Source organism: Telopea speciosissima, chromosome 4 (genome assembly GCF_018873765.1).
Source record: "Telopea speciosissima isolate NSW1024214 ecotype Mountain lineage chromosome 4, Tspe_v1, whole genome shotgun sequence".
Lineage (NCBI taxonomy): Eukaryota > Viridiplantae > Streptophyta > Magnoliopsida > Proteales > Proteaceae > Telopea > Telopea speciosissima.
In genome coordinates, this window is record NC_057919.1 from 12,441,826 (window position 1) to 12,455,745 (window position 13,920).

Below are 13,920 nucleotides of genomic sequence, written 5' to 3' on the forward strand. Positions count from 1 at the left end.
AACTCTGAAACTCTTCCTCCTCAAGGTGAAGCACTGAAGCCTTAAGGTGGGCTTTCTGCTCCTTCTTCTCCTTCTTCCTTCTTCTTTTCTGGAGAATTAGACTTCTGGGTTTCTTTTAATTCCTTAGAGAACATGATTTTTTTGCTTCTCCCTTCTACCTGAAATCCAAGCTTTCTCAAGTAAAGGGTTCATGGGAATATTCAATTTTAAGTTTAAATATTGAAAATTTGGAGCCTATTCCGTTGACCCTGAACCTCAATTTTGTATTTCTCGCAGGAACAAGAAAATTAAGAAACTTCATCTATCAATGGAGATGTCAAATTTCCGGTGGTTATCTGAACTGGTAAGCTCATATGGGGTTTCTGTAGTTAATTACTCATATTTGATTATTGAAAATTTTGATTAATTTATGAAAATTAATCTTTCTTTCTTCTCTGGTTCTTAACCTAACAGGAAATGGAAGATCCAGTTTTTATCCATCAATGTCAGATGAGTTCCTTTGATGAGTTAACTACTGAACACATGGCAGCTGCACTTGGAGATGATTTCCACAGCTCTTTCTCCTCTGAGAGTTACTCATCATACCACCACCCCCAAACTTTCAACCAAACAAGTAGTGGAACCACCTTTAGTGGCTCATCATCCATGGAGGGTATGGAGAGACCCACAAAGCAACTCAAGACCAACAATAGCTGGAACTCTTGTACCACCACTCTAGAAGCTTCTTCTTCTTCTCCTCCAAATATTCTTTCTTTCGGTGGCGCCGCTTCGCCAAACAATCAGGCTCAGCAGTTATTTGGGAATTTAATTGGAACTGTGAAACCCAAAGATGAGGCTATGATTTTCTCTTCCTCAGATGTCTTGATTTCTCAAGGGTCTTACAGGAACCAGAACCAAGGATCTAAAACAAGCCAAGGGATTAAGAGAGATCTACCTTTAACTAAACCTACTTCTCATTCACAAGACCACATTATAGCAGAAAGGAAAAGAAGAGAGAAGCTCAGCCAGCGTTTCATAGCTCTCTCAGCCATTGTTCCAGGCCTCAAAAAGGTACCCATTTTCCTTCTTCCTGATATTATTACTTTAGGCTCAACGAAGCCCAACAGTACCCGCTTTGATACCATGTTAAGCGTATATCTTGAAACCAATTGGTTCAAAGTAGGGTGGCATCTTGTGGTTCTTATACTTGATAATCGAATCCATACATTAAAATTTAAAACAAATTAAAGTTTCTGATGATGGAAAGAACTATGGCAGATGGACAAGGCTTCTGTTCTTGGAGATGCAATAAAGTACTTGAAACAACTTCAAGAGAGAGTGAAGACACTTGAGGAACAAGCAATGAAGAAAAAAGCCATGGAATCAGTGGTGGTGATCAAGAAATCACAGATTTCATCAGACGACGACAATTCTTTCTCAGGAGAGAACTTCGGCACCAACGATCCACTCCCTGAAATCGAAGCGAGGGTTTCAGACAAGAATGTCTTAATAAGGATCCATTGCGAGAAACAAAAAGGAATTGTAGTGAAAACCCTAGCTGAGATGGAGAAGCTTCATCTTTGTGTCATCAATAGCAGTGCCATTCCTTTTGGAGAATCCACTCTCGACATAACCGTAGTCGCAAAGGTAATCTATATACTATTTTTTTTTGTTCTTTCGAATTGGGTTTTCCTGAAAAGAGAAGGAAAATCGTTTAATAACTTGAAAAACCCTATTTGGTTTCTTTGCAGATGGAAGAAGATTTCTCCATGAAAGTGAAGGACCTGGTGAGGCATCTGTGTTCAGCATTTCAGCAGTTCATGTTAGAGTGATTAGAAGAAGAAAAGAATGAAATAAGGAAGAGGATCGAAGAAGAAGAAGAAGGCCATTTTAAAATGAGAAATTATCTACTACGTTTTAATAGAGTTTAAAACAAAATATCCATGTATGTATGTATCATCTAAAATATCTCACTTTGTTTGTCACGAGGTTAAATTCGTAGTTGTTTTGCGCATGAGAGGGTACTTTGGTCATTTAACTTTTTTTTTTTGGCGCGGTCGATTATGAATATGAACCCAAAACCGTGTTTAAGTATTACTTTTTCTACGCGCTTCTTATGGCGGAAGAAAATACCTTGTGGTTTCATATTAATTATTATTTGTTTAAGGAGTTTTTAGGTGTGGAGTTGTAGGGTACCCTGGGGTTTTGTCTCTTTAGGGGATTTTGGGCCCCGTTTGCTCCATCATTTTTTTTTCTCCTCTTTTATTCAATGCTCATATCAAACTTGAAAGACAAGACGTTTTCCCCCACCTTATTATGTTGAGAGACAAACGGACCTTGTTTCATATTTTGACATCCTCCAAGAACCATGCATGTAAGATGCATTAGTTTTTTTAAAAGGAAATTTCCTGTTTTTTTATCAATGTTGTTTTTTTCTTTTTTTCTTTTTTTTAAATTTAGATGGAACTATTAATTATATATGTAATGAGTTGGTTGGATTAAAAATAAGGATGTCAAAATCAAACCTGAATCGAATACCAAATCCGAAACTGAGTTGAATTAATCGAACTGAAAGTTTTTGTTCGTGTTTGCTATATGAGCATTTAATTTGGTTCAATTTGGATACGGTTTTAGTTCAAAACCTATCGGTTTGAACTGAAATAGAACCGAATCACCCACTTAAATCCAAAACCCTATATGGCCTTTCGTATTTCACTATTTTGCCTTTATTATTTTATGGTTTTATTTTTACTTCAAGTTTACTCTACTCTTCGACTCTGTCTCTCTTCATTCTTAACTCCCACAAGGATCCATGGTCCCACACTAATATCACAACGCAAAGCTAAATATCAGGACCAAGGGACATAGATAAACAACCAACAACAACAAACATATATAATATAATGTCAGTAGCAGCAATCACAGTGCATCTAATATCAATAAGCTCAGGTTGAGAGAGGAAATGGTGTCCCTTATTCTTAGTTCCATCAGTTTCAAAGACACCACTGACATGTAAGGCAAATCATTGTTGCAGGGAGATAAGATACTATTACAAGATGAGCATTTGTATGACTTTCAGCAACAGAGGTTGAGAATTGAAAACCAAACATTAGAATAATTTAGTGAACCAAATAGGAACCGAGTTGTATAACCGAATTGAAACCAGATTTAGAGTCGAAGTGGAACCGTATTGAAGAAGAACTGAATTGGAACTGTAACCGACTTAAACCGAGCAAGTTCAGATTCGATATCCAATTCCAAAACCGACTTGGTTCTCAATTCAATTTTGGATCACACCATCAATCCGTGGAACCAAAATCGAAACCAAACCGATTGACACCCTTAGTTAAAATGTAATAAAAAAACAAAGATGATTGGATACATTTTAATCAGTCTATGAAAACCCCTCCTTGCTTTCATATTATTTCAGTTCTCAACCATTCACGATCATCTAGAAGGGTAAGTGTAGTGCCCATATTCTTTAATTTCTCTACCATCTAGAAGGTAAGGGTAGGGTCCATGAGTTTAAGGTTCATGTGAAAAGTTCTTTCCTCCCTTTATTTTTTTTTTCTGAAAATAAATATCATTAGATTACTGAAAAATTAGCTACTTTCAATTATCAAATTATTTGCTTAATTAAATTACCTAAAACAAAAATATATATTATTGAAATATCCGAAATAGTGTGTTCTCTACAATAATCCCTCGCCACGTATATTTTTTACATTTTTCACCCGAGTCATGAGAGAGCGAGTGATGTTCCAATAAGGAGAGTGTTTTCCTTCACAACGTGATGAAGGTTAACCACACCATCCCAGGGTTCACAAAACCCTATAGCGTTTTAGTATATTTTCTAAAATACCCTCTCATGCAGGAAAACTGAATCCTTGCAATAGTTGATAACATGCTAAATCATCTTGGAATAATATCTCATTTTGTTCCTCAAAAAGGTAAAACTTTTTAAAATGACATGCCTTGACAAACTTATAAAGGTGATCCAATATCCCCTTCCTTAAGTTTATGAACGAAATTTTGCTACTGTAGGCAATCAAGTAAATGGGGATCTTAAAGGGTATTTTTTAGAATACTAAAACCTAAGAGAGTATTTATGAACCCAAAGGGGAAGTGAATTATTCTATTTTATTGACTGCCAGCATGGGTACCAAGAGCATACCTGGGTAAGTAGCAACAAAAAGTTTTCCAATTTTATCAAGGCCCCAGCTGCTCAAATGAGTTTTTCTCTCAAGGATATTCCACCATGAAAAAACACAAATTTAAGGGGTGGTAATTGATGCTTTAGTTTTTATTTTTAGTTTCCTTTACCCTTTAATTACGTAAAACATGTATTCCAAATTTACCCTTCCCCCCCCCCCCCCTCCCCCCCAAAAAAAACCCATGGATTCTAAGTTGACCTTCACTTTTTTTTTTTTTTTTTACCCAGAATATTATCTGGGACCGAGGTGGCCCCTAGCATTTTATTTATAACATGAAAATTTAGAAAAATATACACGAGGGACGTAGCCCGCCTTACCCCTAACCCAAGGAGACAACTCACTCTCTAAACACTCCAATGGACCTTCACTTACAATATGGGGATTAAAAGTATTTGGAGTGGTGTGTCAAAGAAGTAAATGTAAAGCGATCAAAATCAATGCATTAAAAATATCTGAATTGGATCTTAAGGAACTAATAGGGAAGTATTAATTAATTGGGAGGGGATCACTGCATGGCCCCTAAACCAACGCATGGCATCCAACAAGGATGAGATTTTTTATTTCACGGAGGCCCAAGTGGTCATTTTCTCTTCTTGTGTCTGAGCACAGACACCACGCAGCCTTACAACCATTTTTCCCCCTAATTAATATGTAGATTAATAGTCACACTCAATGAAACGTAACTAAGTTGATTCCTTTAAAAAAGATTACTATTTAATATTCATTATTGCAGTCCACATTTCATATTGGAAGAAGTTTTCAACCTTCACATCTTTTTTGTTTTACATCACCACTTATATTTTAAATGCATGGAGAAATCATACCTTAAATTATGCATTTAATAAAGACCCTAAATTCATAATATGTTTTATCCACTCCTTGTTCGCTTTATATTCCATCATGCATGTACTAAACAATTCTATTGGTGGTGCTATTGGTAAAATTCCAATTCTTATTGGTCCAAAAACAAAAAATACAAAATTTAAGTTTGAGAGATTGCAAAAATAATAATTTTTTTTAAAAAAAAACTATAAAATGATTCATAAACATATCCATTATTTTTGTCCCCTTAAGGTACTTGTTTAAATTGTTGTATGCCTATGTGTGCACACATGAACAAAATTAACATATGAATTAGATTACAAACAGGTACAAGTGTAGGAGCAAGATATAAGTATAATTTTGCTTTTATATCATATATTTATATTGATTATCCAAGCGCCCATGGATATGCCCTTGTCATCAAATTTGAAGATTAATCGTCAAATTGCCAAGTAGAAGATACTAAAACCCTAGACGCAAGGCTAAGAGTTTGTGATCTCTAGCTAGGGTGATGGGTGAAGCGTCCTCTATGGGTGGAGGGAAACTTAGTCTTATAAACAATAATGATATAATTGTCAGCACTAGAAATCCACATTTTACTTTTTTATATAGACAAATCAGCATAATATATTGAATATGTACATCATTATAATATTTTATATAAGGTGTATCTTACTGTTACTAAAACGGTGAACTGAGAAGTCGTAACCTTCTTTTGATTTCCCTTTGCCCTATATCCCAAAGTTATGTAACGTAAAGATATAACAAGGTTTTCAAAATAATTTGAAAGTAACTTGTCATTATGTCATATTAAAAGCTACACATTTTTCGCAGACATGTGAAATGATACGATTTATCCTAATTAAAAAAAATATGTGTTTTATACTAAAATGGCAAAAAAATAAAGTTATGAATTTTTTTTTCCACCAACCTTGGTTACTTAATATTTTCTATATATATATATATAATTATTGTAGCATATATAAAAATAAATATATTACATTTAAATATGTTAGTTATTGTGTTTAATCGCTTGGTAATTTATGTGTTTGCTAGAAGGAATGCAAATTAATAAGGGTAATTTATGTGTGTTAAGAATGTGAGTGAGTGTTATTGACTAATAAATCAGGATCACATAGGCATTTACATTTATTATGAGATGAAACTGATTTGAGTTTGAAAAATGACAATTTAAAACTCTATAGCACCATGCCCTTGGTCGTTCAAAATCATCTCCCTCTTACTAATATTTGAATTTGCAAACTTAGATTTAATGGTTAACTTTATATACTTTTATGGTTCAAATTATTTAAGACCAAATTTACCTTCACTATGGTAATTGGTACCATTAGATTGCATTAGGGAACGATAACTTTGACTTCGGAAATAGCAGATAAGGGTTTAATGTTGACACAAGACTCCAATCATCGGATTAGCTCTTTCCTCTCTTTCTTTTTAAATAGAATTTGTTATAAGAAAAATATTCACTATATTGGGGGGCATAGGATGCGCCCAGACACATGGGGGTGAGCGAAATGATCTTCTCACCCCTCTGAACGATGGAAATAATATCTTATCCCACATTTTTCACCCCATGTGTCTAGGTGCAACCTGCGCTTAGAAACGCTCCTGGGCAGAGAATATTGCCCCTTATAATATCACATAATAGGTTTATAGGTGACAAGCCTGTCATAACCTATGATACGTCAGTTAGGTCGTTCAAAAGGAAACCAATGGGGCTTTGGAATATTAATTGTGATAGTGCTTGTGTACATGGGCTTGGTTTGATCATTGATGACATGATGTAAGCCCCATAGGTCTCGCACACGGGAATTTAGAATCACCAACCACGTGTCTCATGTTCAATTGGACGATGAAAACCAATAAAAGAAAGAAAAAAAAAAATAAAGAAACACGTGTCGACGCCAGAAATCCAATGTTATTTTATAGGTTACTATTTCTGTGTTACATCTCAAGGCTAACTTGTGACATTGTTTGCTATCTTGAACATTATGAACAGCTAGCAAAAGATTTTAATGTTGAAAATTAAAGTTGAAATGTTGTTTTTACAGTCCTCATTACAGGAGAAATAAATCCTCTTCAACTCGGTACCATTGGATGTCGTGCCTTTCACATGTCGAGCTCATTGCATCTCGCTGGCAGATGAGGGTGCTAAAGAGAATTAAAATCTCATTACAGGGGAAGACTAATATATAGATATGTTGTAATTTATATGACGTTGGTAAAAATTAAGGGTTATTAGTTGGGGCTGAGACACGTTATGCATGTATGGCCCCCACCAAAGATTTTGATGATCATCACCTCTCACCTCTGGTGGAATTTTTTTTTTTTTTTTTTGAATTCCCGAGAAATTTAGTTTGGCATGATTTGGAAAAGAGACTTGAAAGTCTTTGTAGTATGCGTTTCTTTAACTTATTAGGCAATGTATTAAGGCTGTGTTTGGTATGCATTCTTGGAATGTATTCTTTATCCAAAAAAACAAAAGAAATTGAAATGTATTCTTAAGTGATTTCACATTGTCAAATTATAAAAATAACTATTTTTATCATATGAGAATACTAAATCGACTTAGAATGCATGCATGCCAAACACAGTCTTAGTCTACTAATAATGACCCAAGAGGTCAATCATGAGGTCACTTTCTTCCTTCTCTACGGGCCCAATATATATGGTCCAACTCAGTCCAGAATTAAGCATCCATACCCAACCTAATGTTATGTGTGTCTTGAATTATTGTACCCGTTTCGAAGTTTGCCCTACTTCGACATTTTTAGTAGTGACCCGAAAGGAAAATTGTGTAAGGTCTATGATGGTAGCAGAGGGTTTGTCCCGACCCGATGGATTGACCTGCCTTGGATAAAAATTACCTTGTTTTATTGTTTGTTGTGTAAGCAAGATGGAGGTGAGATTTGAACATTTTCGAGTTAAGCTTTTTTGAAAAGAGTTCTTGTTGTGACTTTTAGTGTTCTGAAGAGAGCTCCATTATATTTTTCTTTCATTACATATTGAATCATCTTCGGCAAAAAACTTTGCCTGTGAACATAACATACCTAATTGGTGTGTAAAGCATGTTAAATCTTTGTGTCATCTTTGCTTGAATCTGTATTGTTTCTTCGTGTTTCTTGGTATCTGCATTAACACCTAAGATCCAACTTGACTAGTTGACCAGTACGTTATAAGACTTGGGCTGTGTTTGATATGTATTCTAGGTCAATTTCACATTCTCTAACAATAAAAACAATTATTTTTATCATTTGAGAATACGAATTTGACTTAGAATGCAAAGAATGCATACCAAACATTGCCTTGGAGTTAGAAATCATCCAGTACAGTGTACAAAGCAGAATTTAAATACAAGGAAGGTGACCCCGTACATATATAGTTGGCGAAAACAAACTGAGGTGGTCACTTCAGGGTAGATCCAGCCAAAATGGTCCCTCTTATAATTAATATATGATAATGATGTGTTGACCCAATTGGAAACGAGAGAAATATGTTAATTTCCTTTTGTAAGGAATAAGGATTCATACCTTGAACAGTATATACTTTTAATTTTCTTCATTAATCTGTGGACCTGAAAACTTTTTTTCTTATAAATGAACTATGGAAAGAAGAAGATACAATCAAATTTTCCACACAGCCAGCTTGGTATTGAAAAGTCAAACTCAAAGGTACGTTTGTTGTACGGATAGGATGGACAAAGAGAGAGAAAGAGAGCGGAAAAGAGATTCACTTCCTGTCTTTATTGTGATGGTTGGTGGGTAGAAAAAAACTTTCCCTTACAAATTACTTCGGCGGCTCCTCTCCTTGGAGGGCATCGTCCAGTAAATGTTCAATGAGGCATTTATCGGTTGAGCTGTGTCACACACATCTCTTCGTTAAAGTCAATAATCATGTTTCAAAGTTTCAAACAGGAATCATATCTCATCATAATTTCAATAAGGTAAACAATTCTAACAATATTGATTGATGTTTTCTGGAAAAATTAAAAGGAGACTTTGAAATGCGAAGACAAATGTGTAATACAGTGAAGCAACATGAGGTGAGAGGTGATGAAACCCATTGATGATTATTGTCTTCTTCTTCTTCTTCTTTGTTACCCTTTCTAGTGTGTGATCTCATGACTTTAGGGCACAACATGAAAAGTTTGGATTCAAATAAACTTTATCTCCTCTAGTTCCAGTTTCCCCCTCAAGTGCTTGTAATAAAGGAAGGGTGCAATGATCATCGTATCCCTGTCCGAACACTCTGCCCAAGTGAGGTCCACCCTCTTTTTTATTACATACACTAAGGAACTGGGTTGGACAAAGGAGAGATAATTTTCCTAATAGAGACTGAGTGGGGTAGGGCAGGATAAGGCTGTTTCCACTTTGGTTTCTCTCTCTCTCTTTCTCTCTCTCCTCTTTGTCTTTAATTAGTTGTCAAATATTGACTATTACTATGGAAGAGACTTCTCTACTTCCAAGGCGGACTATACTGCCGTGCGCCCAGCCTTACCCCACATACAAGATGAGTGGAAAATACCGCCTTGCCCCTACTACCTTTGAGACTTTCTGGACTCGTTCAATGCTTACAGTTCAAAGAACATATGGAAAGCATTTTATTTGGCTCGATTATAACTCCCAGAAATTAGAAATTATAAATTAAAAATTAGAAAGTAAGAAACACCGACACAGCCATCATTGCGTATGCTCTTACCTACCTACTATAAATCCAGATGTTTGGATCGAGTAATTAATTAAAAATAACTTCTTTGTTTAATTAAAAAGAAAATTATACAAGTAGTCATGCACTGCACATTATTAATTAGTATGGGTTTAATCGCGACTTATATATTAACTTATCTCTCAATAATATCATTTCTATCTCCAGATTGACCCATTCTACATTTTTTTGTCTTTGACTTTTTATCTAAGGTTATTATAATGAGTGCAACTTGTTGGGTCTTTTTGGTATCATTTTTCATTTTGTTTTTGATCAATTTAAAAAAAAAAATAAAATTTATTACTGAAAACCATTTTGATCAAGAAAATAAAAACTGTTTGATAACTACTAAACACAATAGATTAGGTTTTTTTTCTACGAGAAAGTGGCTTAAAGCCCATATATATTTTAGTGGTAGGTGAAGAAATTCTTCCATCACCCATTTTTTTTTCCAAATCAACTCTACACACGGCAGGTTTGCCTATCCCGGCCCTTGCCATTAAAGTAATTATGCACCAAATCCTTTTTCTTAATCTCTCTAATTCAGCTCTAGCTTCCCTTTCTCTCTCTCTAATGGGCAACTAAAAGCGAAAATGGCTCATATCCAAATTCACAACCACTCAAGAACGAAAGAAACTATTGAATCATATGAGAAAATTAAGCGACTTCTTGTTCTCTTTTTAGATCTTGAGAGGGTTTGACCCAAAGAAAGCAAGCTAAGGTTCCTGCAGCAACCCATGAAGCGAGATTGCTTCTTCCTCTCAGACCTCCCATCCAGTTACCAGTAAAAATCTCATGTTTCTGAAAGTCCTCCAACTGCTCGCCATTGCAATGAAAACTCTTTGCTGATTTCAAGGGGTTTTCCCTATGTTGGTTTTTTCTCCTCTCCTTTTCTCTTCAAATTTCAAAGGTATTTCCACTGAAGAATGGATCATTATGTGCAGGTGAACGTACATCTCAGAGTCAATCATATGTTTATTTTGTTTCCATAAATACCCTTTCTCCCCTAGTAAATGTTAAAAATAGGACAAGTGGTTTCATGTACGTACACCTGCACGTACGAGCAAAAGAACCGAACTCATTCCACTTTTCCACAATTGTAAGCCACCAATCACAGAGTTATGATTGTCGGTCCAAATGTCCAAATCAGACAACACCGCAGGCCCCAAGCCCCTTACCACCAACAGATTATCCAATCCAGTGATGCGTCCAATGAAGCACTGAGACTGAATACTTAGCAGTTTTAATTGCCCTTTGTTTTATTCCTAGAAGTTATTTAATATAGTATATAATGTAGTAATATAGGGGTCCAAATAAAAAAAAGAATTTTATAAAGTTGAAAGTTATTTGATACAATATTTTTGTAAAATAATAGGATTTACCTTTATTGAAGAAAAATAAAATTATATTATCTTAAAAGGGCAAAGAGATAAAGTTACAATTTCTTAATTTATTAGTTTGGTTACAATAAGATTTTTTTGATACATTATCACCCCAGATATTCTTGAAATTGAAAGAAAACTTGCATTATTGATGAGACTGGAAGCATACCCAAAGGAAGTAGGGGCAGCCTACTCAAGATGTGTAGATAGATGATATTTATATCAAAATAGTCAATGGGCTGATGTTCTCTGTGCCGCAGTGCAGCCTACGCCTAGACGCATGGGCCTGCCATTAGGGGGGCAAGATGGTCATTTCGCCCACCCCCATGTATCTGGGCGTAGCCTACGCCCCCGGCACAGAGAACATTTGGCAATAGTCAATTTCATTAACAAACACAACTCTAGCAGGTTCAGCCGAACCGCCAACTTATTATATAAATAGGAAGATTGTAGCATGTTGGGGTGGGATCGGATGGATCGGGCAGACTGGAAGGATGGGCCCATACCAACCCAACCTTGAGTTTGGAATTGAGCTTTAGCCCACTTTTGATTTTGTCAATAAGAGGGGAGAGTGTAACGATGACCCAAGAGTTCACATAACTACTAGGGAAAATATTCCGCTTCTCCACAAGTGAAGGAAAACTTAGCCCTACTAAAAATCTCTTAAATAAGTTGTGGTCATTACATAGTTTCGGATAGCCAAAAAATAAAAAGAAGGATAGTCTTTGAAAGATGGAGTAATAAACTCCACCACCATCAGCATGGAGAAAGGCATGAGAGAAAAGCTTATTGACTAGTGATTGTTAGGCCCCAATTTTTGACTGGAGGGGACACCAAAGGCCTCTGCTCTTCCATCCCTTGGATAGATAGAGAGGGAGGGCAGAGCTTTTGTTTTTTTCATGTTGTTGTCAAAGAGTTGAGCAATGAAAATAGATGGTGAGTGCCTGATCGAATTGATCGAGTCATGTAGGAACAAGGTTCAAGTCTATAATCGGTCTGTTAGGATGCCTCAGTTGCATACATCACTGCACTTCCACTTGACACTTATCGTAATGATAAATGGTTCATCTCGCCGTGATTTTTTCTTGGATTCTCAAAACTTCTGTCATTCCATCCCTTATATAAGATCTATACCATTAATTTAGTAGCATTATAATAATGCATGTATGCCCTATATGTTGTAAATATGTGCATATACATGTATTCTTTGACTTTTTTTCAAGCTTTGGGCTTAGATGAGTTATGGTTACCAAGAGAATGAAGCTAATCCATACCTAACCCATGGATTCTCAACCGTAGTCCCATGAGGTAAAAAAATTTCAGCCAATATTGAGTTCATCACACCCCACCCCCCAACCTTTTTTTTTTTTTTTTTCGTCTCAGATGGGTTTCGGGTTACCAAGGCGTCACCATCCTTTACCAATTGTCAATGTAAAGCAAATAAAAAGTGTGGAAAATACAAAATTTTGAACAATTCATGAATATGAATTAGGGCCTCAAATTTCATAGTTGACAAATTTATTCTTCTATGTACATAGCTTTTCTTGACTGCTGTTGAGCGGATTCAAGAGTTAGGTGGGTAAGGATGCTCCCTGGCGTGGAAGCTTTAGAGATCCCATTCCTCATGTTTATCGTTGTCCTCAGACTTCACTCTTTCAACACTTCGTATACTTTCTAATACTTCGGCGTACGTGTCCCTGTCCCTATTTCCATTAGCAGAAGATGCCTTATCCGAAAATATGAAAGAACTCTTTTAAGGATCTTTATCCTCTCAATTTGTCTGGTCCATACTTGACGTCAAATACATTTAACAAAGGATAAAAATTCCTCTTGTCATTGCTGATTTTTTGTCCATACATTTTTTTCACACTTTTTCCAAGATTATAATTAATCTATAGATAGACTTTTGGCTTCCATTGCTGAAGAGAATAGTTTCATCTTTGTAAAGTAAGCGGCTGATTGGTTGACTAGTACTTAGGATTTCTTTCAAAGGTTTTCCTTTTGCCTACAAGCATAAGTTAAGCCTAGACTAAAAACCTCTTCAATCTTGTTTGAGACCTCTAGACATTGTACGACAATCCACACATTTCGCCGTTTAAAAACTACGTTTGCACTCTGACTAGGGGATTGAGACTATTTCATGTGGTACTTCAACATCTCCGTCCAACGGCTAGGTTTGGAACCCTGTTTTTTCCTTTGTTAAAATGTGAATCCGTTAAGTGGGTCATCCCTCTCTAAGTCTAGGAATGATATTATAGAATTTAATTTGATAGAATTTAAAATATATATATATATAGTACATGAATAAATTCAAGTGGGTTTTCGTCCCAAATTAGTCAAAAAAAACACTCTTAAAACTACTTTCTTGACTCTAAAGATATGGTAATATGGAAAAGACAACAAAATTGTTTGAAGCACCGATAGCACCAGAAGCCCCCCATGTTTCCAAGGGAGGGTATGACGAGTTATTCACATTTCATTTGTTGGTCAGAAGTGAATTGAAAACTAATCAATGGTAATTCTAAAGATCCCCATGGGGTAAAATAGAGATGTCTCCTACGTTACTGTGTAAAAGATCCTACGGGCACTTAAAAGCCAAGTACTCTACCGTCAGAAGAATTATAGTGTATAGATATGATCGAAATTAAATAATAAATAAATAAATAAAAAAATTGCATTGCACGACCCCATCAAATGAACAATTTGGATCATCTACGGCGCAACTATCCGTCTTGCCTGTGCTGCACAAACACAGGGTCGCGCTCAAGGACCGCCTTACCCCTGCCCGAGCGCCTTGC

The 13,920-nt window shown here is 35.8% G+C and overlaps 1 protein-coding gene across 1 annotated transcript; it reads left to right on the forward strand.

Moving 5' to 3' along the window:
- Positions 1-254: 254 nt before the first annotated feature.
- On the forward strand, positions 255-1,823 carry LOC122660002 (transcription factor bHLH18-like). The gene is made up of 4 exons (XM_043855174.1): positions 255-343; positions 454-1,050; positions 1,258-1,626; positions 1,731-1,823. Exons 1-4 carry the CDS (start codon positions 308-310, stop codon positions 1,809-1,811), a joined length of 1,083 nt encoding a protein of 360 aa, XP_043711109.1. The 5' UTR covers positions 255-307; the 3' UTR covers positions 1,812-1,823.
- Positions 1,824-13,920: the final 12,097 nt, after the last annotated feature.

Bases quoted from the DNA above. Each gene is read 5' to 3' on its own strand.
- LOC122660002 (XM_043855174.1), top strand. From the start codon at position 308: ATGGAGATGTCAAATTTCCGGTGGTTATCTGAACTG. The intron at 1,051-1,257 runs GTACCCATTTTC...GAACTATGGCAG, and splicing joins TTGTTCCAGGCCTCAAAAAG to ATGGACAAGGCTTCTGTTCT. The intron at 1,627-1,730 runs GTAATCTATATA...GTTTCTTTGCAG, and splicing joins ACATAACCGTAGTCGCAAAG to ATGGAAGAAGATTTCTCCAT.